The sequence below is a fragment of the Rosa rugosa genome, chromosome 3 (genome assembly GCF_958449725.1).
Source record: "Rosa rugosa chromosome 3, drRosRugo1.1, whole genome shotgun sequence".
NCBI classification, from domain to species: Eukaryota; Viridiplantae; Streptophyta; class Magnoliopsida; order Rosales; family Rosaceae; genus Rosa; species Rosa rugosa.
Genome location: NC_084822.1, coordinates 28,212,283 through 28,235,876, shown reverse-complemented (window position 1 = coordinate 28,235,876; position 23,594 = coordinate 28,212,283). Strand labels below are relative to the sequence as shown.

At 37.7% G+C, this 23,594-nt stretch overlaps 1 protein-coding gene across 2 annotated transcripts; it reads right to left on the bottom strand.

Annotated features, from left to right (window-relative positions):
- Window positions 1-7,147: 7,147 nt before the first annotated feature.
- On the bottom strand, window positions 7,148-23,594 carry LOC133735222 (putative laccase-9). 2 transcript variants are annotated; one of them, XM_062162631.1, is made up of 8 exons: window positions 23,435-23,594; window positions 22,883-23,034; window positions 20,581-20,825; window positions 16,064-16,195; window positions 14,586-15,177; window positions 14,018-14,376; window positions 13,714-13,900; window positions 7,148-7,378 (listed from the first exon to the last, which is right to left on the bottom strand). In XM_062162631.1, the coding sequence occupies exons 1-8, from the start codon at window positions 23,525-23,527 to the stop codon at window positions 7,375-7,377; spliced, it is 1,764 nt and encodes a 587-aa protein (XP_062018615.1). In that variant the 5' UTR covers window positions 23,528-23,594; the 3' UTR covers window positions 7,148-7,374. The 2 variants fall into 2 exon arrangements, with proteins under 2 accessions (XP_062018615.1, XP_062018614.1); XM_062162630.1 differs by having other exon boundaries at window positions 7,149-7,378; window positions 13,718-13,900.

Sequence of the window (23,594 nt, the reverse complement as noted above, 5' to 3'; positions counted from 1 at the left end):
TCGCTCTTCCTAATCGGGTCGTCCTCTCTCTCTTTTCATTTTAATTTTTTTGATTTTGTGTCTTGATCTTAGGGACTTAGGGTTCTGATGTAGGGATTTCGAACAATGTTGTGTGTGTTTTCATGTTTTGATTGTTAATGTTTGGTGTTCTAATGTTTGGGATTTCGAACAAGGTTCTGATGTAGGGATTTCGAACAAACGTCCTGGGTTTTGAATTTTTTAATTAGGGATTTTGTTAATAGGGTTGTATGATCTGTGATTGTGTGCTAAACTGTGATACTGGTTTTGTTAATTATATGTGGTTCTGTGGTTCTGTGATAAACTATGATCTCACTGATCTATGACAAACTATGGGTTTTAATGTTTTATAAAGTTTAAGATAAACTGTGGGTTTATAAAGTTTAAGATAAACTGTGATCTCCATGATCTGTGATCTCACTGTTAATGATAAACTGTGATTCTGTGATAAACTGTGGGTTTTTGGCTATGAAATTTTGTTGACTAGGTTTCATTCTAATGGTATGTGTTTATTAATGGAATCTTGTTTTGATAATGCAGATGATGGAAGAACATACTGGAGCTTTAACCGTTGGAACTGATATGGATTCTAGCATGGGAACTAGTGTTGCTGCATCCAGTTCAAGCATTCCAGTTCAGCCTGCTGCTGCAACACCTGGTGCTGCTGCAACACCTAGTGCTGCTGCAACACCTACTGCTGCGTCGGAGGTTGAAATTTTGTCTGGTTCGAAGAGAAAGAACAAAAGTGTGGCATGGGATCACTTCACGAAGCTGCTGAACCCTGATGGTACAAAGATGTTGAAGCCGAAGGCGAAATGCAACTACTGCCCGCAGATTTACTTGGTGCACTCCAAGTCCAACGGCACAAGCTCGATGAGAAATCACATGCTCTATCAGTGTAAGAAATGCCCACTTTACCTTCCAGCCAAAAAGCAGAAAAACTTAGTGTTTGAGTCTGGGGAAGTTGGGGGAAAGCTAGTTGCAAGGTCTTTTGATCAAGATGTGTCTAGGTTAGCTTGTGCTAGGATGGTCATTAGGGATGAACTGCCCTTTAGCTTTGTTGAGGGGCAGGGATTCATTGATTTCATGAAAACACTTCAGCCACAGTTTAAGCAACTATCCCGCATGACCATTGCTAGAGAGATCTGGGATCTCTATCAATCGGAGAGGACTAGGATTTAAAATATCTTAGCCACCTATGGTCAGAGAGTGTCCCTAACCACTGATACTTGGACTTCGGTCCAAAATATCAACTACATGGTTCTCACAACCCACTTCATTGATGATGATTGGGTTCTGCACAAACGAATCCTTAATTTCACTGTGATACCGAACCATAGGGGCAAGACAATAGGGCAGCTAGTTGAGACCTGTTTAATTGGGTGGGGAATAGAGAAAGTATTTACAATTATCGTGGATAATGCATCTCCTAATCAAGTGGCTTTAGATTACATGAGAGAAAAGATAGGGAATTGGAGAGAGTTGGTTTTACGTGGGGAATTTCTGCATATGAGGTGCTGCTGTCACATCCTTAACTTAGTTGTTAAGGATGGAATGCAGGAGCTGGATTCCTCAATAGAGGGGATCAGAAATTGTGTCAAGTATATTAAGTCAAGTCCTGCTAGGCTGGAAAAATTCCGTGAGTGTGCAGCTCAAGAAAAAGTCGACCACAAGGGTGGGATAGTGCCTTTAGATGTCTGCACTAGATGGAACTCGACGTACTTTATGCTAGACATAGCAATAAAGTACCGAAAAGCCTTTCTTAGGTTGGAGGATGAGGATTCACAGTTTGAATCCTATTTCAATGAGAGAGTTGGTGGAAAGAAGAGAGATGGACCTCCGATTGGACTTGATTGGGAGAAGGCTGCAAGGCTGGTCAAGTTCTTGAAGATATTTTACGATGCAACGCTCAAGTTTAGTGGGACAAGTGTTGTGACAGCAAACCAGCCATTGCTTTGGATGTGTACCATCATTGGAGAGCTGGACAAGTGTATCAAAGGTAAAGAACATTGCTTATTTCAATTTGTTTTTTTGTTATTTTTTTTCACTTGTCAATTTTCTGTGATTTCTAATTGTGGATTTATTTATGTCTTTACAAGGTGATGATGCATTGATGGTGAACATTGGGAATTCAATGAAAAAGAAGTTCGACAAATATTGGGGGAGGCTTGAAGATTTGAACAAGATACTGCTGATAGCAGTGGTGTTGGATCCAAGGTAATTTTCTGTTAATGTCATAGTTTGATTTCTGATTTAATTAACTGATAATGAACTGCATTAATGTTTGTTGGCATGATGGTCTGACTTGTCTTCTTCAGTTAATAATGATGTTATAATGTTAATGACATGAACTGTTGTGAAATGATAATGATAGTGCAGCCCTCGGTTTTATGATTAAATGATAATGAAATGGCCTTTCTTAATTTTTGTGTAGGTACAAACTGTTGTACTTGGAGTATTTCTTTCCAAAACTGCAGCAAGACAAGACCATGGTGGCTTCGATGGTACTCGAAGTCAAGAGCTTGTTTCTGCAGCTCTTTGCTGAGTATGTTGAAAATGATCCCGAGGCAGCACAAGCTTCCTTTTCTGCAACCCAGCCACTGTTTGGCGCTGTAAATGCAAGTTTAGAGAATGAGGATAGCCATGCTGCAAGCATGAATGAGTTCATGAAGCTTAGGCAAGAAAAGGATGTTGTCGAGATCAAGAATGAAGTAGACAAATACCTGCTGGAGCCGTCTGAGGACCCTTCAAATCAAAGCTTTCAATTGTTGGATTGGTGGAAAGAAAATGCTGGGAGGTTTCCAATCTTGTCGCAGATTGCTAGGGATGCTTTGGCTGTGCCTGCATCAATCGTAGCTTCCGAAAGCGCCTTCAGTCTTGGAAAGAGGATTGTGGATCCATTTAGGGCAAGTTTAACCCCTAAAATGGTTGAGGCTCTTGTCTGTTCAAGTGATTGGTTGAGGGTTGCTAGTAAGCCATTGTTCAAAGAGCCTACTAGGACTGAAATGAAGCAATATGCTGAATTGGAAAAGATGGAAGCAGGTAGCTTAAATGAAGTACTGACTGGTCTGTTTATGTTTTGGCCTTTTAGAATTTGATGTTGATCTGATTAATTGCAGATTCTTGTGTTACTCAAGATGTACCTGCTGAATTGGGAGACTGATGAAGCATTGAAGCAAACCTGCAAGCTGCAGCTCTTTTTATTTAGGTTTGTCAATAAGTTTGGACTTTGGAGAATGGAATATGGCTTGTAATAACTTGGAGTTTGGTTGAATTGTTCTCTATTTTTATTTAGGTCTGTAACTATTAAGTATTAACTAAGTTTGGAGTTTGGCTATCGAGTATGGAATATGGCTGCAGCTCTCTTGATTTTCTGTATGGCTGCAGCTCTTTTGCTTAAATGTTTATTGTTTAGGTGTTTAGGTCGTTTAGGATGTAAAAGCAGGTGTTATATTTGAATTGTATGCCTTGTAGATGGGCTTGAGAATGGCTGAATGATCCAAAAAAAACAGCAGGTAAAATGTGAAAATGATAAACTTGGGCCTGCAAATATTGGGCCAAAAGTGACTAAAAAATAAAACGACCCAAGAACTGAAAGTTCGACCCACTCAAAAACCGAACCGGGCCGACCCGACATTTCGGCCCACTCTTTTTGTATTCGGTGCTCGGTTTGGATTTGGGCCTAACCGACTATTCCGGTCCGAAAACGGTTTGGGCCTAAGACTGAACCGGCCCGACATATGCCCAGCCCTAGTGAAAACCAACATATCGCTAGAGAATATTACTCCACAACCATAGCACGCTCGAGAGCCTGTTCAAAAATCATGTCAGCAACGGATCTCCCAAGGCCAACGGACAAATCTGAGGACCCACTAGACAAGGCTCAGACATGAACAATGTTAGATCCAGCGGTAACTCTGGTCAATGTGCAATTATCAAACGAACATCCCGAGCGGACAGTATGTATTGGGGCTCAACTGGAGCCAGAAGTCAGGGACGATCTGATCAAGCTATTGAAAGAATAATCCAAGGTCTTTTCCTGGTCTTATGCAGATATTCCCGGAATCTCGTCAGATGTCATCTGCCACAAGCTGAGCATCAAATCATCATCCTACCCGATCAAGCAAAAACGTAGAGCATTCGATGAAGAGAAATATCAGGCCATCCAGGCAGAGGTAACAAGACTCAAAGACATAGGATTCATCTACGAAACTTTCTATCCATAATGGACTTCAAATGTTATTATAGTCAAGAAAGCGAACGAAAAGTAGCTAATGTGCTTGACTTCAAAAATCTGAACAATGCTTACTCAAAAGACAGCTTCCCTTTGCCCCGTATCGACCAAGTGTTCGATGCCACCATCGAACATGAGCTTCATAGCTTGATGAATGCTTATTCTAGATACAACTAGATAAAAAAAACACCTAGATAACAAGGAAGCGACCACCTTGTTGGGCATTCAAAGAACCAGCCCAGGGCATTGCCATCTAACATCTCGCTGAACAAGTGACATAGGGTATAATCATCAAAACCCTTGTTGTTAGTTACCTTCTTAAATGTGTCCATGTAGACAAAAGGATCTGTCAGGCTGCTATATTGGGCGATCTTTGGCCTTTTTGCATATGTTGGTCTGATGGTTTACTGGATTTTGACTGTGAATAGGGCAGGCGTCCAGCAACGAGAGGGTTTGGGGTTGGCGTTAGTGCGCCCATTTCTGCTCGGAGCAGTCACTCCTCCAGCTCCTGTATTTTGTCAAGGACCGAGGCCGTAGAGTCAAATGTGGGTCTTGGGTACGCTTGATTTGTGATTTGAGGTGGTGGCTGGCGTGGCGATGGATTTGCCGCTGCCCTAGTTTAGCCTGCACTGAAGGAGTTCTCAAGTGAGTGTGAATCTGCTACCGGAACTAGCCCCAGCCCCGCCAGCTCAGGTGGGTTCAATGAGACCTCCATGCGGAGTATTAGCATCGTCGTCACCCTAATTCTGGCATTCGCGCTAGGTCCTGCACTTTACGAATGATCACTTTATGCAGGGTTGGCATTGCCCGCTAATGCCTTTTTTAGTTCGTCAAATTTTGACAACAATTATGCCACTTGGTTGAGAGCTGTCGCTTTCTCCTTTCGCTCCTGCTCTCGCTCTCTATTTTCCTGATGCAAATTCGGCAGTGCCTGTTTCAGCTTGGTGGCAAGGTCTTGGTTTGGTACATGATAGTTGGCGCCAGGTTGATCTTCTATTACCGATTAGGTCTGGGGGACCTTAGGTGTGTTTTGAGGTTGGTCTTCAGCGTTAGCTGGAGTGTTGCATAATGAATGCACCAGGACAGTCGTGGGGGGTTGGGGGTTGACGGATTGATCCACTTGATCATCAGCATCTTCCCCGCTACCATTTGTCATGGTAGGTTATGAGTGAGTGACCTTTAGCTCAAGGTTTCCATAGACGGCGCTAATGTTAATGTCCAAGTTCTGGAGGTAGCTAGACCCCATTAATGTAGGTCTAAGTTCGGACAGTTAAAGAAGAATAAATGGCGCTAGCGTCGCCTGTCAAGTAAAATACAATGGAGTCAGGTGGAAGACCGTGGTTGGCGGTCTTCACTCCTCTAATGGCTAAGTCAGTCAATGTATTTGTCATGACCTCCAAAAATACCACCAGGCGGACTATCACTTGAGCTCAGGCTTAGGCCGAAATCATCTCTGACGTGTCACCACACGCCTCTCCAAGATCACCTCGCTCATAAAATGATGGCGCTAGTGCCTCTGGTTTAAGAGTGGGTTACTATGATATTTGAGTGTGTGCTTTTAGTGTAGTTCCCTGAACTAAACTATACACAGGGATTACTATAATTTTGGATTGTATGATTTTGGGTGATCTCCTGAACTAATTTTCTATACAGGATTACTGGTTTTACTTAGCATAAATTGTGAGTGCGGTTGTGGGTTGAGATTCATATTCCTTCGTGAGATTGTGGTGAGTTGCGAAATGAATTATGATGTCACAATGATGACAAATGCTTCCTATTGAGATGAAAGGAGTGTGATTTCTTGGAATGATCGGGAGACTAAAATGATTTGAAACATCACTGAGGTGACAAATACCTTTTGGTCGAGACAAATGAAGAATGATTTTGTAATTTGCTATTGCACATTAAAATGATTTCAAATATTCCTTGAAGTGGTTTTATTTGACTGCGATTTTGTGAAATCAAATGCTAAGATGAGAGTCAGAACATATAGATTTTAGTCACGAGTTAACTTACTGATGCATGTTCTTGAAATATGAGAAATTGATGGTTGTTGCTGTGATTTATGCTTATCGATTTGTCTAGGTTGAGATGAATGAAGCACGTGTTTCTGTTTTGGTTCTCTGAGTTTACTCACATGAGCTTCAAAAGCTTACCAGTTGTTGTTACAACCCAGTTCACTATTCAATGGTGTAGGGGTTTATCCTGTAGGTTAAGGTGAACGTGGTTGAAGTTTCTTTGTTATTGTTGTAGAAGGTTGCGAATCCGATTGTGCGATTTCGCACTTGATAGTCTTCCACTGTGTAGTGAGTGTGGTGGGTGGGTTTACTTATTGAATTATTGTGCAGTTTAATTTGTGAACTTAAGAGTAATGTAATTTGTGAGTCAAAAGAATGAGTCTGTATTGTTCAGGATTGACTTATTGAATTGTTGTCCAATTTAATTTGTAAACTTAGAGTAATGTAATTTGTGAGTCTAAAGAATGAGTCTGTATTAACATTGTGGGTTCAGGGCATCTTTGTTTACTTGTTTTAAAAGAAAAAATTTCCAAGTATTAGTGTTGATGTATGAACCATCACGCCCGACATATTTGTGATTGTTTATTTTGCTTATTAATTGTGCCTGAAAATCGGGGTATGACATTTCTTTTCTACGAAATTTAATTAGATGACAGTTTCCTGCCATTCTCTGATATCCCATCAAACGGCTAGACCTTTCACAACAACAGACTCTTCATACAACCTTTTTTGGCCTAGTGAACTAATGTCATATATAATAATGTAAATTAGTTCCTTATAATAAAGTGATGTAGCAATGGGATAGGTTTTTTAAAAAACAAGTGATGTATTGTCACACCAATACACAAACACATAAACTCTTATTGTCTTTATTTTAGGTAGAGGAACTCTTTCAACTTATTATTATACAAATGAATTATTCGGTTTATACTTCCTAAAACTTTCTCCTCAATAAATCAGCTTGTAGTCTAAACTACTTAAAGACATAAAGTAACAGACTTCAAAAGCTTACAAATTATTCTTGAATTAAAATGAAATACAAAAAAAAAAGACCTGCAGAAGTCCATGAGCTCATCAACTTGGATTTCAACTAGCTATTTTGTGTCACCTGCAATAACAGATATGGTGTGAGTTTCTCAAAGTAGATAAAGCAATTCATAACTTATTCATACTCTGCACTACTAAGCCTCTTGAAAGAACTGATCAAGTTATAGAATACAGGTAGTCGACTTTAACGGCGGGTGCCATATAGACTCTTCAGTCTAGTTTTTTTTCTTCTTTTTCTTATAGAAAAAAAAAAGTAATTAAGTACAGAGGAAAACTTGCTCTTTCTGAATTAATAAATAAAAAAAATAGTTGCAAATATATATTGATATTGATCAACACACCAAACTAAAATTGAATAACTAATTTCCGTGAAAAGTTTACTTCAATAACGAATTTAGCAAGTTAGATAATGCCATCATTCCAAAGCTTAACAAAAAAAATATCAAAAAGCAATATGATAATCTTTGAGCTATAATACTACGAATATTATTATATTAGCCCCTAAAGCCTAAGTTAGATATATGCGAACTAGTGAGTAAATGTAGCTCCTTATCTTGCTTGCAAGTTGAGAATAAGTTACTAAAGCCTAAGCCGAGTGAGCAACTCTAGATATATCTTCTTCCACTTTCATTTCTTAAACAAATTAGGATAAAGTTAGAATCATTTATAGGAACCAAACGAAAATTGCAGGCGTTGTACATACCTCCAACAATATGGAGGATTTGCTACATCACCAAGCATAAGTAACACCCTCTTAGGAGGGGCCCACAAACCATGGTGGAGCCCAACCAAGACATACATCCCGTAGCCCGACATATAACCAACCTACCCTGTTGTAGTCGGAAGCGGCCAAGACCTCACCGGGAAGCAACCTGTCCGGCCTTGCCAATATGCCTCCATAATATGTATTTCTATATTAGAATGGGACTTCTTGTCCCACATTGAAGAACATGTAAAGCAAGGAGCCTCCCTCCCCTATAAAAGGAGACTCCTTCCCACTTACTCTACATCTCATTACATCTCTTGTAATCCCCTTGGGCCGCAAGGCCCAAACACACTAGTTAAACTTTCAAGTGGACGTAGTTTCCCGCTAAGGCGGGAGACGAACCACTATACTTCTTTGTGTGTGTGTCTCTCTCTCTCTATTTTCTCTAAAGCTAACTAGAGCCTTCGGTTCTAACGTTAACAGGCATTAACTAGCCTTTCTAAACCCAATGCCACAGTCTATTAGTTGTGTTAGTTTTTTATTTTTATTTCATCTGGTGACTTTTCAGTTTCTCACATATATATTACTTCAAACTACAACTTCCTAGAACTTCTTCTCAAAACTTGACTGAAGTAAAGAAAATAAAGACATTCTGAAACTTAGAGTCTCAACCTCTAAAGAACAATGATGAACTAATTAATACCGGTATAGAACATTAGTCTACTTTATTTGGCTTTAGCATTATCAATGTTTAAGTGCAACATTAGGCAAGGAGATCCTTTCTCCTTACCTCTTTATTATGTGTGCAGAAGTGTTATCTTCTGTGATATCATCTTCAGTTCAAAATTGTACTATCAGAGGCTTATCTATGTCTCCTACAACTCCTGTTATTCATCACATGCTATTTGCGGATAATAGTTTTCATTTTGGGGAATGAACTATCAGAGAATGCTAACAGTTCAAGCACTTTTTCATTTTGTATGAAAGAGCTTCATGCCAGAAGATTAATTTGCAGAAGTCTAGTGTTGTTTCTAGTGGCAATGTTAGTATGCATTAAAAAACTCAACTAGCTGCTATACTTGCGGTACAATGTGTGTCAGAGCATGGTCTCTATCTAGGCTTGCCAATACATGTAGGGTAATCCAAAGCTACTATCTTTGCCTATTTGAAAGAGAGGTTAACTAAAAACATTATTAGTTGGCGCTCCAAAATTCTCAACTCTGGAAGTAAAGAGGTTTTAATCAAAGTAGTAGCTCAAACCTTACCTATTTATGTGATGAATTATTACATATTGCCTAAGTCTTTATGTGATGATTTACAGCAGTTGAGTGCCCAATTTTTTTGGGCAGTACAGATGAAAAAAAGAAGGTACATTGGAGGTCTTTGGAGAGAATGCGTATACCTAAAGAAGAAAGTGGCATGAAATTTAAACATGTGCATGCTCAAAATCTATCTATCCAGCTAAGCAAGGCTGGAGACTAATGTCTAAACCTAATTCTTTGGTTGCTCAAGATTTTTAATCTGTGTATTACTCTCATGGCAATTTTCTAGCTGCAAATTTGGGAGAGTGACCATTTTTTCTTGGAGAAGCATATATGATGCTCAAAATGAATGTTGATGGGTCTTTTTACCTAACTTTCATTTTGGAGGGTGTTAGAAGGGGGGGAGGGTATGCGGTGTTCTTAGAAACTCTGAAAGGTATTTTTCCCACAAAAAGGAGTTTGTTTGCGAGGGAGGAGGCAACGCGACTGCTTGCTTCTCTCTCATTCGATCCGGATCATCGTGTTCTGATCTTCTGGCTAGGCAGCTCCATCTCGACTCCGTACAACGACAAGAAGGGCGTTAAAGTTGGTACCTCAGATGGCGGCGGCGGCGTCTTGGGGGTTTCTGGCAGTTCGACTATGCTTGATGCTAATTGGGCATCTACTTCGGGGCCTTGTGCTGTCACGCCCCTGATTTTTAACACAAATCAGGTAAGCTTTTGCAAACCCGGTAAGCTTTTGCAAGCCCGTATGAGTAACTCAAAACAATCAACATAACTCACACCCGAAATAAGGAAAACAACTCACGCTTTGATTCCTTAAAACACGAAACAAAGGAGAATAACTCACACTTTAATTTCCTTTCAAATCGAAATAAAAGAAAGCAACTTACATCTTGGTTTCTTTTAAAACGAAACATAGAAAGCAACTCACGCTTGATTTCTATCAAATCGTACCTATCAATCGTACCGTAACCGTACCATAGAAAACAACTCACACCTTGAATTCTATCAAATCGTACCTATCAATCGTACCATAACCATACCATAGAAAACAACTCACACCTTGAATTCTATCAAATCGTTAATAAGGAAAACAACTTGCACCTTGTCACCTTAAAAACAGTTAATAAGGAAAGCAATTCACACATTGTTCCCTAAAAACACGTAATCTCATGAGTTAGATATAACCAATTCCCGTTACCCCATGAATCACCTATATGGCAGACAGACTAGAGCTCTAACTGAATTCGTAACCACTCGTCCAGCCAAAGACGTGATTACTTGATATTCTGCCCAAGGTCATAGACCTTCATTCCTCGAACTTTTCAGTCCCTTGGAATAAAACATTAAAGAAGTCGCACAGGACTCAAAATGTTACACAATCTCAACGCTTTTCAAAACAATCGAAATCAACATTTCCATAATCATTGTTTTCCGAAAAGCCACAACACAAAACAATAAAAAGCATCATTCATGCATATTGTTTTCATAAATCAACACAACCCACAAATACATATATATTTCACGTAAATATATATATACGTAGTCATCCGCTCAGGAATGCCTACTAATACCAACTATAGTTTGCAGTTACTAAATAACTCTCAAAACGATAAGGGTATTCCGTTCATAAATGAACCTTGTGAGATTACTCACCTCGAAACTCCCGCTGCGTCTTCAATATAGAACAAAGCAGTCAATCCACCAAATAACCATCCAAAAATACTTCGGCAAGTACCTAATCACATACGGTTTCAACTTAGTAACAATTCACAAACGATTTAAGTCCGAAACCTCTGTTTTGAACTAAAATCCCCAAAGTGGCGCCAATTGAGGCAAAACCACATCCTAGACCTCCCAAAGTCTCCGGAATACTTCCACGATCGATATGTCTAAACCGCAAGTCGATCGGACGCTCGGATCCTCACGAATCGAATAAATCAACCGGTATGAAACCGCAAAAATCATAACAAATTCATACGAACTCCAAAATTTGCATATTATATATCGAAATGCTCGTATCGACGAGTAGAAGATATATAATACCATAAACAGTTCCTAATATGGCCGAAACGCCGCCACAGGCGGTGGCGCACCGCCGCCGGCCAAAACTCAATATTTCACAAAACTTCCAACATCAAATATGTTTATCCCAGCATGCTTAACCATTTTCATAACTAGCACGAAGTCAAAATCTAAACATAAAGGGTCGAAATCTATCTTGCAAGCTGTGGATTACCGTTCAATCCGAGTTGAACCAAGTTTCACGTAAATCGATCCAAACAACCACCACAGATCGATCCAGGAGGCTTCTACGAACTCACAACAGGAAGCATAAAGTCGTGGCGTCGTTGGAGCTGTGTTTTCCGGCCGGGTCCGAATACACAAATCTTCGCCGCCTTCTAGCGCCGCCGTGGGTGAGAATCGCTGCTAGAGGATGCCAGAGGGACAACCAGAGCAAGGAGGCGATCTGATCTGGAGAGTTTCACTGTCGGAGTTCGCCGGAAAAGTCAGGTCAGCCGGATAACTTCGATTCTGAAGGTGCAGTCGAGAGAGAAGAGAGAGAGAGAAGGATTTCCAGAAAAGGAAAGTGGAATTATGAAAGAATTTTCTGATTTTCTCTATTTATACTAAAACAGAAACTTCTTCCAATGGCCATAACTTCTTCATACGAACTCCGATTGACGCGTTTCGCATGTCCACGAACTCGTATCGACACGCTCTACAACTCTCGTGAAGGAAGTTTTCCGAGAATCCCAACATATAATAATTATACATACGAAAATCATTCCACTTCAGATACAACCTACGAATAAAGCACAATAACAATTATTCGTACAACTAGTCCATTATTAATTACCAAAATTAAATAACGAAAATCTAGGTCATCACAGGTGCATGGTTGGTTTCTGGGCTTCGACTTTTGGCTGCAGATGATCTAGTGTGTTGGTTGAGCAATATATGGGAAGGGGATTTTAATTTAGTTTGTTTAAACTTTAGCCTATTACTATGCAAAACTAGTTCATAATTGAATAAACTTACTTTAAATAAGTGAGCAATATATGTCTAATGAGTGGATATATCCTATATATCAGCGCGGCTTCACCACAACTTCTTGTCTGTCTATAAATAGCAGCGGCAGGGTATGTAATAATCATTATGGCCTGATCTTAATCAATGAAATCTATATGATGATGTTTATTCAAAATAGGGATGACTAATTAACCTTAGAATTTTTAGCAATTTAAAGTTTATTTTTTATTTAATTATTTCTCTTTTTTGTGGGGTTTTTTAAATTTAAATTTTATTATTTTATTATAATTTTTAACGATTTTATAATTTTATAATCTAATCGTTGTATGATTAATGAGGCTAAGTATGATTATATGTGAGTGTGACCTATATAAAGGTAAAAACTTAGAGTTAGAAGACATATATGTCTTGTTTATGGTATGATATATGTGAATAAGATCTTGAGATGATCGCATACATATGTGGGATCAGTTGTGAGGTGATACCCATACTCCGCGTACAAATCCACCAAAATGCAACTAATCTAGCAAAACACCTGACCCACCTTTAGTTCACATATAAATTATAGGACATATCTATTTTAATCATACACTATATTGGTGCAGATGATTAAGGTTGAATGGAGTTTCTTAGGGTTGTTATATCTATGAGAGATGTTCATTATTCAACCCTATGTAATAAGGGATGAATTTTCTTTGGACAGTGCTCTCCACGTCTTGACTCGATGAGTTTTCATACATAAAAATCTATATATACTACACTAATTCTTACTTTCAATTTGTTCTCTTATATCTATTATCACTCTTATTCCCATGATACTATGAAATTATTTTCTTGTTTCATTTGTTGGAATTTCTTCACATTTTTACAACAATGCCTTTTTTAATTGAGTTATATGAAATGCAAGTACGGCTGCAAAATCTTCTAAAATTAATTGTTTCCATCTTCAATTTTGTGTATTTGGATAACAAAAATTTGATGTTACTGGCATGAATATATATATATATATATATATATATATATATATATATATATATATATATATATATATAGTTTATATATATATATACACACACACATATTATTTGATTGTTGAACGAATAAGAATAAATAAATAAATAAATATATATATATATATATATACACACACATATTATTTGATTGTTGAACGAATAAGAATAAATAAATAAATATATATATATATATATATATATATATATATATATATATATATTCTTATTCGTTCAACAATCAAATATTATGTGTGTGTGTATATATATATATAAACTTATTTTCCATATTAGTTTTTTTTATTCGATTTCAATCTGAAAACTTTTGTATCATGTGGAATACAATATTAGTTTGACTAGTTATACAAGAAAGCATCATTTACTCACCTGCTATCTTGCTAAGCATATCAAAAGGTTGTAGCCTGATGGTTGGTGAACCATTACATGGAGGCATGTTTGGGGGTGGTTTACGTATGCTCGTCTCAGGTGTATCTCCATCTTTGACTATCATCACAAAGCTCATACCCCAAGTCAAATGTCGATCAAAATGACAATGCCAAAACCAAACCCCTGAAATAATCATCTACAGTAAATTAATTGAACCAACAACTTTGTGTAACCATTAATGATATCAATATTCCAAAATTTAAAGTGAATTTAGTGCAGCTTATTTCAAAAGAAGCCTACCAGGATTACTTGCTTTGAATCTAATAGCAACCCATCCTACTTTTGGGAGTGAAACAGTATTCATCTTTGGAGGATCAACCAAATTATACGCTTTGGGGTCTGTTTCATTGTCAAAATTTCCAGCCCCTGATCCAACTACATAAAAGCTATAGCCATGCATGTGCATGGGATGATCCTCAGAAGCATCAAGCACATTAGTACCTTGGAACACTATTTCAACCTCTTCATTGTACTCTAATACCTTGACCTTGGTTCCTTTGGCAGTTATGATCGTAGTATCAGGATAATCTTCTGACGCGAAGTCATAAAATGATGGTGGAAAATTAGGAAAGTCTGAGGTATAAAATCCTTCCATGTTCCTACACAACAACAATATGATTTGAACATAAGTTTATTTTAATTGTACAAGGTACCTCAAATCAAATAATGCATTCGTCCATATTCCTAATGATACTATCTTTATCTAATAAACACTTATGGACTACACTAAGCTTTTTCTTATCTTTGAATGAAGCACAGATCACAAAATTATTAACCTTCAACAAACAAAATGATGAATAGGAAATACCTGTAGTATGCACGTAACACATCTGTTGATGGGTTAGCCCAGCTTACATTGTTTAAACTAGCAGCTACGCCAGTTTCGTACTGACCAGAGTGATTAACGAAACCATAATTAGATGAAGCTATTAAGTACATTCTGGTGGTTAAATTCTTCGGCACATCTGCTGGGTGGCTTATGGTTGCCAGGCTCTTGAGACGATCTGTGAATTTTTTTGCTGCTACTAAATCAAATATGGTAGGTAGGGTACTTGGAAAAATTGGGTGTGTTGGGAGTGTGTAATTGCCTTTATACTCGAGAATTCCTGTCACAGTTGAATTATCATAGTCTAAAATATCCTTCCTCACAGTGTTATATTGTCTAGCGGCCATGTAGTATGTGCCCTGAGACTGGTTGGCCGTGATCAAAATATCCATTGTTTGTCCAGGACCAATCATGATAAAGTCTGTCACAATAGGTTTAACATATGATGCATCCATACCGACAACAGTGAGGCTATGTTCAGCAATTGCAAAATAAATTTCTACATTCATAACTGCATTAATAAGGCGAAGAAGATATGTCTTGCCATACTCCACTTGCAAACGATACGTACTAGCTGTAAGACAACAATGACAATAAATTATATGTGAGGGTACTTCTCTATTAATTAGTAATGAAATGTATGATATGCATATTGAACACATATTGGTCAGGGAGAACAACATAAATTGTATTATGACCTAAATCTAAATTTATCAATTATATTTACAAAAAGAAGAAGAAAAAAAAAACAGAGCTAGCAAATAAAAATAAATAAATAAATATTTAAGTAATGAATCATGAGGTACAGAAAATAGAGAAACATTAAGAGAAAATGAGAATAAATTTGGATAGGGAAAATAATAAAGCATAATAGTTTCATGATTCATTTGTGTTTGATTTTTTTTATTGGATAAGAGATTTATGTTGTCTGATTAAGGAATGGAGATGTAATTAAGATTTATAAAGTAATTAAATCATTGAAATGACTAAGTTTTTTATTATAAAGATCTTAGTTTGTTTGTAAATTATATGAGTGAGGTTATTTGAGGAACTTTAGTGAAGTTTAATGAGTAAATTTAGTATTTGAAAATTTGATAGGAGGTGTAAAAAGCATAGAAGTCAAGTGAGTAAATTTGGAGGTTCCAATAGAAAAACTCTCAATTGTTACTTTTTGCTGATGTAAACAAATAATATAAAGGAAATAAATGTTGATTTTCATATTATAATATTATTTCACTAAGAAAATTCAAAATTGTAAGTCATAGAAAGGAACTAGATGTTTTTTACATGTGTCTAAATGTCACATTCTATACTTAACACATGTGTCTTACCTAATTCATTATCCATCACAAAATGTATATTCTAGTTTCTATGTGAAATACATGTTTAGTTACCAATATATGGATTCTAAGTCTTCTACTTTTATTTTTATTCAAAATACTGCGAATTTAAGCAAATACCATTTGAACATGGGAGAAAATCTCCTGGTTGTCCATTTATTGTGTAGCAATCCGAGTTAGGAGTGTCACTGCCATCTTGGAGGTCCTCAGCAACCACATCGTTCACATCTTCAGTAGTATTATACCAACTTCCTACAATTTTAAATATAAATTTACAAGTTTAGTTTAACAATATGGGGTCATATACCCATAAGTATAAAAGGAAGACAAACATAAACTTACTATAGATATCTAAAACTCATTATCAACATACTAAATCAAATTTTGTAAATACTATGATACCTTTTGTCGTAGTAATGTTAATTTTGATAAGAAAAAAATATTTAATAAAGATATTTTTTTTTGAATAGAAGTTGATTGCATTAGTAATCAAGCCATGAAAACAGGTCAGAGTCTAACAAAACTTATATAAGAACATTCGGAAAATCGGATAATCAATCTAAGCTAAACTAAATTCATTAAAGTCTAATGGGACGCTCGCATGACGCAAGCCTAACCAAACAAGAATAGCCTCGCTTTCTAAGGAAAAATCATTCCTCCAGTCTAATTTGCCGGCACGCAATTGTGGTACAAATCACAACTAGAAACATCTTAGAAAATCTAATAGAGTTTACCCCTAACGACTTGCACCCAATTGTTTAATAGCAGAAATTAAAATCTTCTGGCAGCTAACAACCTCAGCAATAGGTTGGTCTTCTTGCTCTTCTTTGAACTTTGCTTACTCAAATTGGGCCCAGGATCAAAGGCGCAAGCCCAAACCTGAGTTCTTGGAACAGAAGCCCAAACACAGTGCCAGGTAGTCGCCGCCACCGCCGTTAGCGGCATCTGAACTTCTGGCGGTCGGCCTTTCCACCACTTCATCTCTCTTCAATCAACAAAGATAAAAAAAAAAAAAACCATACAACTCCGGTCAAAACCCAACCAGATCCGAGCACCAAGAGCACACGAACCCAAATCCGGCGCAGATCCAATATAACCTCGCCCTATAACATCGCCGACCTACCCCCGTCGATCGTCTTTGCCGCTTTGCAAATCAAAACGTTAGCCTCCGATCTGCTTCACTCGAAAACCACCGATCAATCTACTTCACACACAGTTCCTCCTTAGACGCCGATGACAACCAAAGCCAAACCCATCGACGGCGAGCGTCGACAATGAGCACGGCTTGAAAACTGCCGACAAAGCTAGGGTTCGCTCTCACTCTCCCTCTAGATATCTTTGGTAAGAAAGTTATATCTATACTATTATTAAGAGAATAGGCTTTGTTAGCCAAAACTGAAAATTTTGACAGCTTTAACCCTGAAAGATTAAAAAAATTTGATAATAAATTAAATCACAAGGGTAAATAAGACAATTATAAAATAGATTTTATTAAGAAAATTGAAAAGAAATTATTCCACAGCCTCTACTTTTCTCTCCCACTATTTTCTCTTTGCAATAACTACCCATTGAATCTATTTTCTTTTGCAGATAACCTTTTTTTTTTTTTTTTTTACAATTAAAATTTTTCTTACACATGCAGAGCATGTGATTGCAGACTAGTATTTAATAAAGATATTGGTAGAATTACAAAGACACCTGCCACACACGTAATTCTACATTAAAGTTAAATGTGGATGCTCAAAGAAACTCAAAGAAATATTAGTCCAGAGTGGGTCGAATAAGAAATACAAACCCCATACCCAAAAGAACCTAGCCCAGAAGCCCAAAACTCGAACCCAATACCCAAGGGGAAACCCTAGGCCCAAAAGCCACCGCATGTTGGCTTTAGCGCCACAGCATCGACCCCCACACTCGCCGACCACCCACCACCACATCGTCAGCCACCAACTCGTCATCATTCTCCGTCGCAATCACCGACATGGCGCCTACCTCTGCCGCAATGTCACAACCTTTAACCCTAAGCCCTAGCAGCGATACCAACAACTGCCTCCAAGATAAGCAGAAGTTGTCTCCTCTCCGCCGCAGTGAACGCCCTACCATCCCCAAGTCAGATCCAAGCCACCAAAAAGCCGTCAATTGTCAATCGGAAACCTGAAGGCAAAGAGATTTGGAAGTCTATGATGAAAGCCCACACCACAGGGAGCCCCATCATCGTTTCCCTAATCATGATTAGGAGAGTGGAATTCCCCCGCCCCTGCCTCATTTGCAGGCCTGATCAGAGATGAGGAGGAGCTCCCCACCACCACCGCTGACCCAAACTTCCTAAGCAAAAGTAGAAGGAAAAAATAGAGAAAAAAAGTCTTTTTAAAAAATAAAAATAAAATTATAAGATGGCCTTATTCTCTTCTTTCAACATAATTGATGAACTGAAGATTGCAGTTTTCTACATAAACTAATCAAAGTACATTCCAAGTTAGACTATCAATCTTATGAAACTTGAGATGAAATTGAATTCGGGAGTCTACAAATCTCTCAATGTGTATGTGGTTGGAGACAAACACCTATCTAACTAGGGCTTCTCAATCTAGCATATAAAAAATTCAAGTTGCACGCTAGATTAATATTAGGCCTGGGAATTCCAAACCAACAAACCGAGACCGAAACCGTTCGATCCGAGCCGATACCGATCGGGTTATTTTGCAAAATCAGTTCCACATATTCCCGAACCAAACCGTACTAAAAAGTAGGTAAACGGGTCGGCATCGGTATGGGTCAAATAGATACCCTATTGTCCGACCCGACCCGATTTTCTAATGTTTTAAATAGGAAGCATGACTTGTCGTAAATGTCAACCCTAAACTCCCAAATCCCAATTGACCAATTCATTTCACGTTCTGCCGTTCTCAACTCACAATCTCACACAAACCCTAAATTCCTAAACTGAGCCTCTCCTCTGAGTCCTCTCTGCCCTCCATCAAAGATTCGAAGACCCAGAGAGGAGATTCGAATTCGAAGGCTCTCACTCCTCTCTGCCCTCCATTGAAGAATCGTAGGCTCTCACTCCTCTCTTCCCTCCATCGAAGAATCGAAGGCTCTCACTCGGTCACTCCTCTCAGTCCTCTCACAGAGACCAAATCAGAGTTCAAGAGTGAAGAAGTTAAGACTTAAAAGCCTCGATTTGACTCAACTCGATTCTTCAAGCCTCCCACTCTGAATCGATGGGAAAACTACGAGTAAGTCTCTCACTTTATAAGATTTTTCTGTTTTCATTCATGCTTTGTACTTTGTAGCAGCATGATTGAATTTGGGGTTGATTAGTGGTTGGATCTGTGAGGTTTCAGTAGTGAAATTTTAGTTCTTTATATGCAAAGAGATTTTATAGCATTTGGTGTTTGTGTAGTTTATAGCAGACCCTGCAAATCTGCAATCCTATGTAGGTAGAGCTGCTGTTAAGGTACTAATATTAAAGAGTGCTTGTTGAAAATTATAATGCTAAGTAGTTAAGCACCAGTTGAAAATAAGAAATTGACAATGATAAGATGGTCTTAGTTATTGATTATTTGATTATGCCTCTTTCGTAGTTATATATATACACATAATGATAAGATCATTAAGATGTAATTGACTGATTGAGTGAACTTTTGTTGATGTGCTAGGCAGTGGGCAGTGTGTGGTTGTGGACTTGTGGGATCAAATGAGTTTTAAATTTGCATGAAGTTCATTGGAGAACTAATTAGAAAGGTTTGCAAATTTACAATGCTGCATTTTTTCAGGTTTCTGGAAATTTTGATATTCAAAGCAGTTCAGACCGATTGATACCGAACCGATCGGTTTCGGGACTAATCGGTATTGCAGATGACATTCCGGCATTCCAAACCGAACCGAGCCGACTATAAACTCGGTATCGGTATAGGCCTGTTCCCGAGCCGAGCCAAACCGATCCCAAGCCTAATTAATATGGGTTTTAAGCTAATTTTTTAGTTAGAAAATTTATAATATTATATATGTATTTTTTGCGTCATCTTTGGGTATGTTCACATCATTCACAATTAAACTAGACAACTGCTTGATTTTAAATCTAAGGCCTCGTTTGGTTCACAGAATTGGGGGCTTGGGAAAGGAAAGTTATTCATTTCCTATGTTTATTATGCACAAGGAAAGGAATAACTTTCCTTTAAGAAGGAAAAATATAGGGAAAAGTGAATCATCTCATCCTCCAAATGATTCATTTTCCCTTCCACTTTCTCTGCATTAATTATATAGTATAAGTATATTTATATCTTTGTTGAAAATTATTATTGACAATTTTATTTAAAAATTTTATGAGATTTTGTAATTATATATGAGGATAAAAATGGAATATTAGTATGGTTTTGTTTCCTTTCCTTACACAAACTAAACATTAGAATGGAGACAAACATGCATTTTCTCCTTACTTCCCAACGTTTCCAAATAGCGGAAAGGAAAGTTAGTGGGAAGTTTGTTTTCCTTTCCCATCGAATTTCCTAAGGAATTAATTTTCTTCCCGCGAACCAGACGAGGCCTAAGGGTTTACACAAAGTCTAATAAAGTGTGTGTAGCCCTATTAAATTATGGAATAATAAATGAATGAAAGTGAAGTTAATGCTACATACCAAATACAATAATATCTTCTCCATCAGGTTTAGGAAATGGAAACTCTGTATTATCAACGGGCATAATGACAATGGCACCATGGACACTTGCTCTGGTCCATTCACTATGAGCATGCCACCAAAGTGTTCCTTCCTCATCGGAAAATATAACCTCGTAAGTAAAATTTGAACCAGGTTCAATGGCACATTGTGTGATATACTCAGGACCATCTGACCATGGATTTCTTGGTTGATGTACTCCGTGCCTATAAACAACAAAAGATACATTAGACTTAATTGATTATAAATATCTTGATAATATACATAAATTTGAGAAAAAATGATATAGTATCTTTTTTTTTTTTTTTTGTTGCTCATGCGTATACAAATAAGGAGGTATTGGAACTTGAAAATTTCCCCAAAGCCATTTTATAAGGACTATTTATTATGGGCTCATTGGACTAGGGTTTTACAAGGCTTGGACGACCCCTTTATTGGGTGGTTGGATGGATTGGGCCTCTATGCCCAAAGTACTGTCTAAATTCTTGTTAGGTCGCAAATACCCGTGGCTTTCAGGATTATTTTACTTTATTTGCTTCGGAGTCATTAGGTTTTTGTTTTTTTGAAAATTTCCCCAAAGCCATTTTATAAGGACTATTTATTATGGGCTCATTGGACTAGGGTTTTACAAGGCTTGGACTACCCCTTTATTGGGTGGTTGGATGGATTGGGCCTCTATGCCCAAAGTACTGTCTAAATTCTTGTTAGGTCGCAAATACCCGTGGCTTTCAGGATTATTTTACTTTATTTGCTTCGGAGTCATTAGGTTTTTGTTTTTTTGTTTTTTACTTCTTTTTTAAAAGAGGATTAAAGGGTTTCACTCCTGCCCCCATGGTGACTCGAACCCATGACTTCGTACATATGTAGTGGCAACTGGCAACAAGCCATAATATTTTTTTTTTTTGTCAGCAACCAACGTGGCCACTACATTTAGTAGTTAGTACCCTAACTTGGTGGCGATGCAGCACCTTGAGACTTGTGGCAGAATCTCAGTCAACATGACATTAACTTTTCAAGCATCCAATGCTCGATTTTCTTTGACAACTAATCAACCACAAATCCTAACCCTACATTATTTGGGCCCCTGTTTGTGGGTACATCGGTCATCGGCGCTGACTTTCAACATCAAATTTCTCTTCAGATTGCTTCCAGGCGTCAACATGGGTCGTATGACAAAAAATGTCAGTTTGTAGGTCACGAAATTGACCCAGAAAGTGACCCAGAGTGACCTTTTGTGAAAAGCATCTAACCGAGTGACCTAAATGGTGAAAATAAAAGGTAAAAAATAGTGAATAGTATTAACTCAACCTCAATAGGTGAACTTACTCTAAGAGGCCAGGAGATATAGGGTTGGATTTGGCTTTTGGGCTTGGTTATGTTGTTTGAGACCCAGGTAGTTTTTGTATAAAAATTTAGATATTGGGGTCAAATTAGTATTTTGAATATTCAGAGCTTTATGCTCATCTCACAAAAACACATGAGTTCTAAGTTTTTATTATTTATGGTTGCAGAGCCCCGTGTTTTCTTTGTCATGGATGTATAACAGTAGGATTTGACGGAATGACTTTCTTATGTAATGTAGTTCATTTAATACTTCCTCTTTACTCCACGCTCTACCAAGAATTTGAATGGAAAGCCGTTTTTTGGAGGCTTCAAAGCGTGAATTTGGAAGGGTTATAAGCAACGCATCAGCATTGCCGACAACTAAAGAATGAGATGGACCACTCATAGAGATCAACACGGTCACCGTTTCAAAGTGTCTGGTTGAAACCATCTCCTTGCAGAATGCATTTCGATGGGAATTTCGATCTAGAGATGGAAACCCCCCGTAGATCTATACGTGGTTGCAGAGGAAGGAAAAATGTACATCTATGCATGATGGGCTGATGGACACATCTTCGTATTAGTAAAGTGGTTATAGCCACAACTAAGTACAAGTCTTTTATCGGAAAAAAAAAAAGAAATGAAAAAAAAAACTACGTACAAGTCGATTTCCAATGTCAATGTGCTACACATATAGGAGTTATATATACTTTTTTCTTTCTTAAAATCTCATCAATATTGCAACGTGTCAAACATGTATACCATTCTTAATGAAAAATAATGTTTTGAAAAAGAATTTATAACAACTCATTGCAAATAAACATGAAATTGATTGAGGGACACAAGAATTATGAGAACTGTAATGTACCTAATTATATAATGGCATTCATCGAAGCTAATTTTATTTAAATTACACCTAAGAGAGATATTAGCAGTATACCAGTGAATAGTGACTCCATAATCTCCTTGATTGTGAACATTGACAAAGACAGTATCCCCCTTTTGCACACGAATGACTGGCCCCGGAAAACTGCCATTCACTACCAGCATGCTCTTTGTGTTACATAATCTTGTAAAGTTCTCCTTCTTGAGCTACATTAATTAATTGCAAAAAAATCACAAAAAAAAATATTTCTTGCAACATAACATAGATGTCTGCTCCAATATAGGAGTTAGTTGCAGCCGTCTTCTCAGCTGTGATGAATTTTAAAGGCGTATCATGCTCAGTAATTAAGTTACACAGCAAACAGGTATAACAGACGTAAAAGTCGTAGAGAAAAAGAAAAAAAAAAAATCTTATAAAGCCTGTTTTTTATTAGCTTAGTTTTAGTATCGCCTTAGCAGATGGTATCTTGGTGTATAATTAAGATGATTTTGAGTTCCTATTCCAGAATACTTGTACGAAAAAAACATGCCATGTACATGGAATGCTTAGAGTCTCATTTTCAGGCGGTGTCTATAGTAATAAAAAAAGTTGGAAACCGGTACTTACTACAAAGTCGTGGTAATGGACATGGCATTCAACAATGCAATGCAGCATCCCACATAGCAGAAACAAACCCAGAAAACCTGGAAAGATACCCATCGATGGATCTTCACGCCCAAGCCTCTTGTTTTTGTTAATGATCGAGACGCAATTGGGAGCATTGTGG

What these genes read in the sequence shown, in the direction of transcription:
- LOC133735222 (XM_062162630.1), bottom strand. Translation starts at nt 23,527, where the DNA reads ATGGGTATCTTTCCAGGTTTTCTGGGTTTGTTTCTGCTATGTGGGATG. An exon ending in TATGGAGTCACTATTCACTG is followed by an intron (nt 20,826 to 22,882) that starts GTATACTGCTAA and finishes TGTTGTTTATAG; the next exon opens with GCACGGAGTACATCAACCAA. An exon ending in TTTTCTCCCATGTTCAAATG is followed by an intron (nt 15,178 to 16,063) that starts GTATTTGCTTAA and finishes GTTGTCTTACAG; the next exon opens with CTAGTACGTATCGTTTGCAA.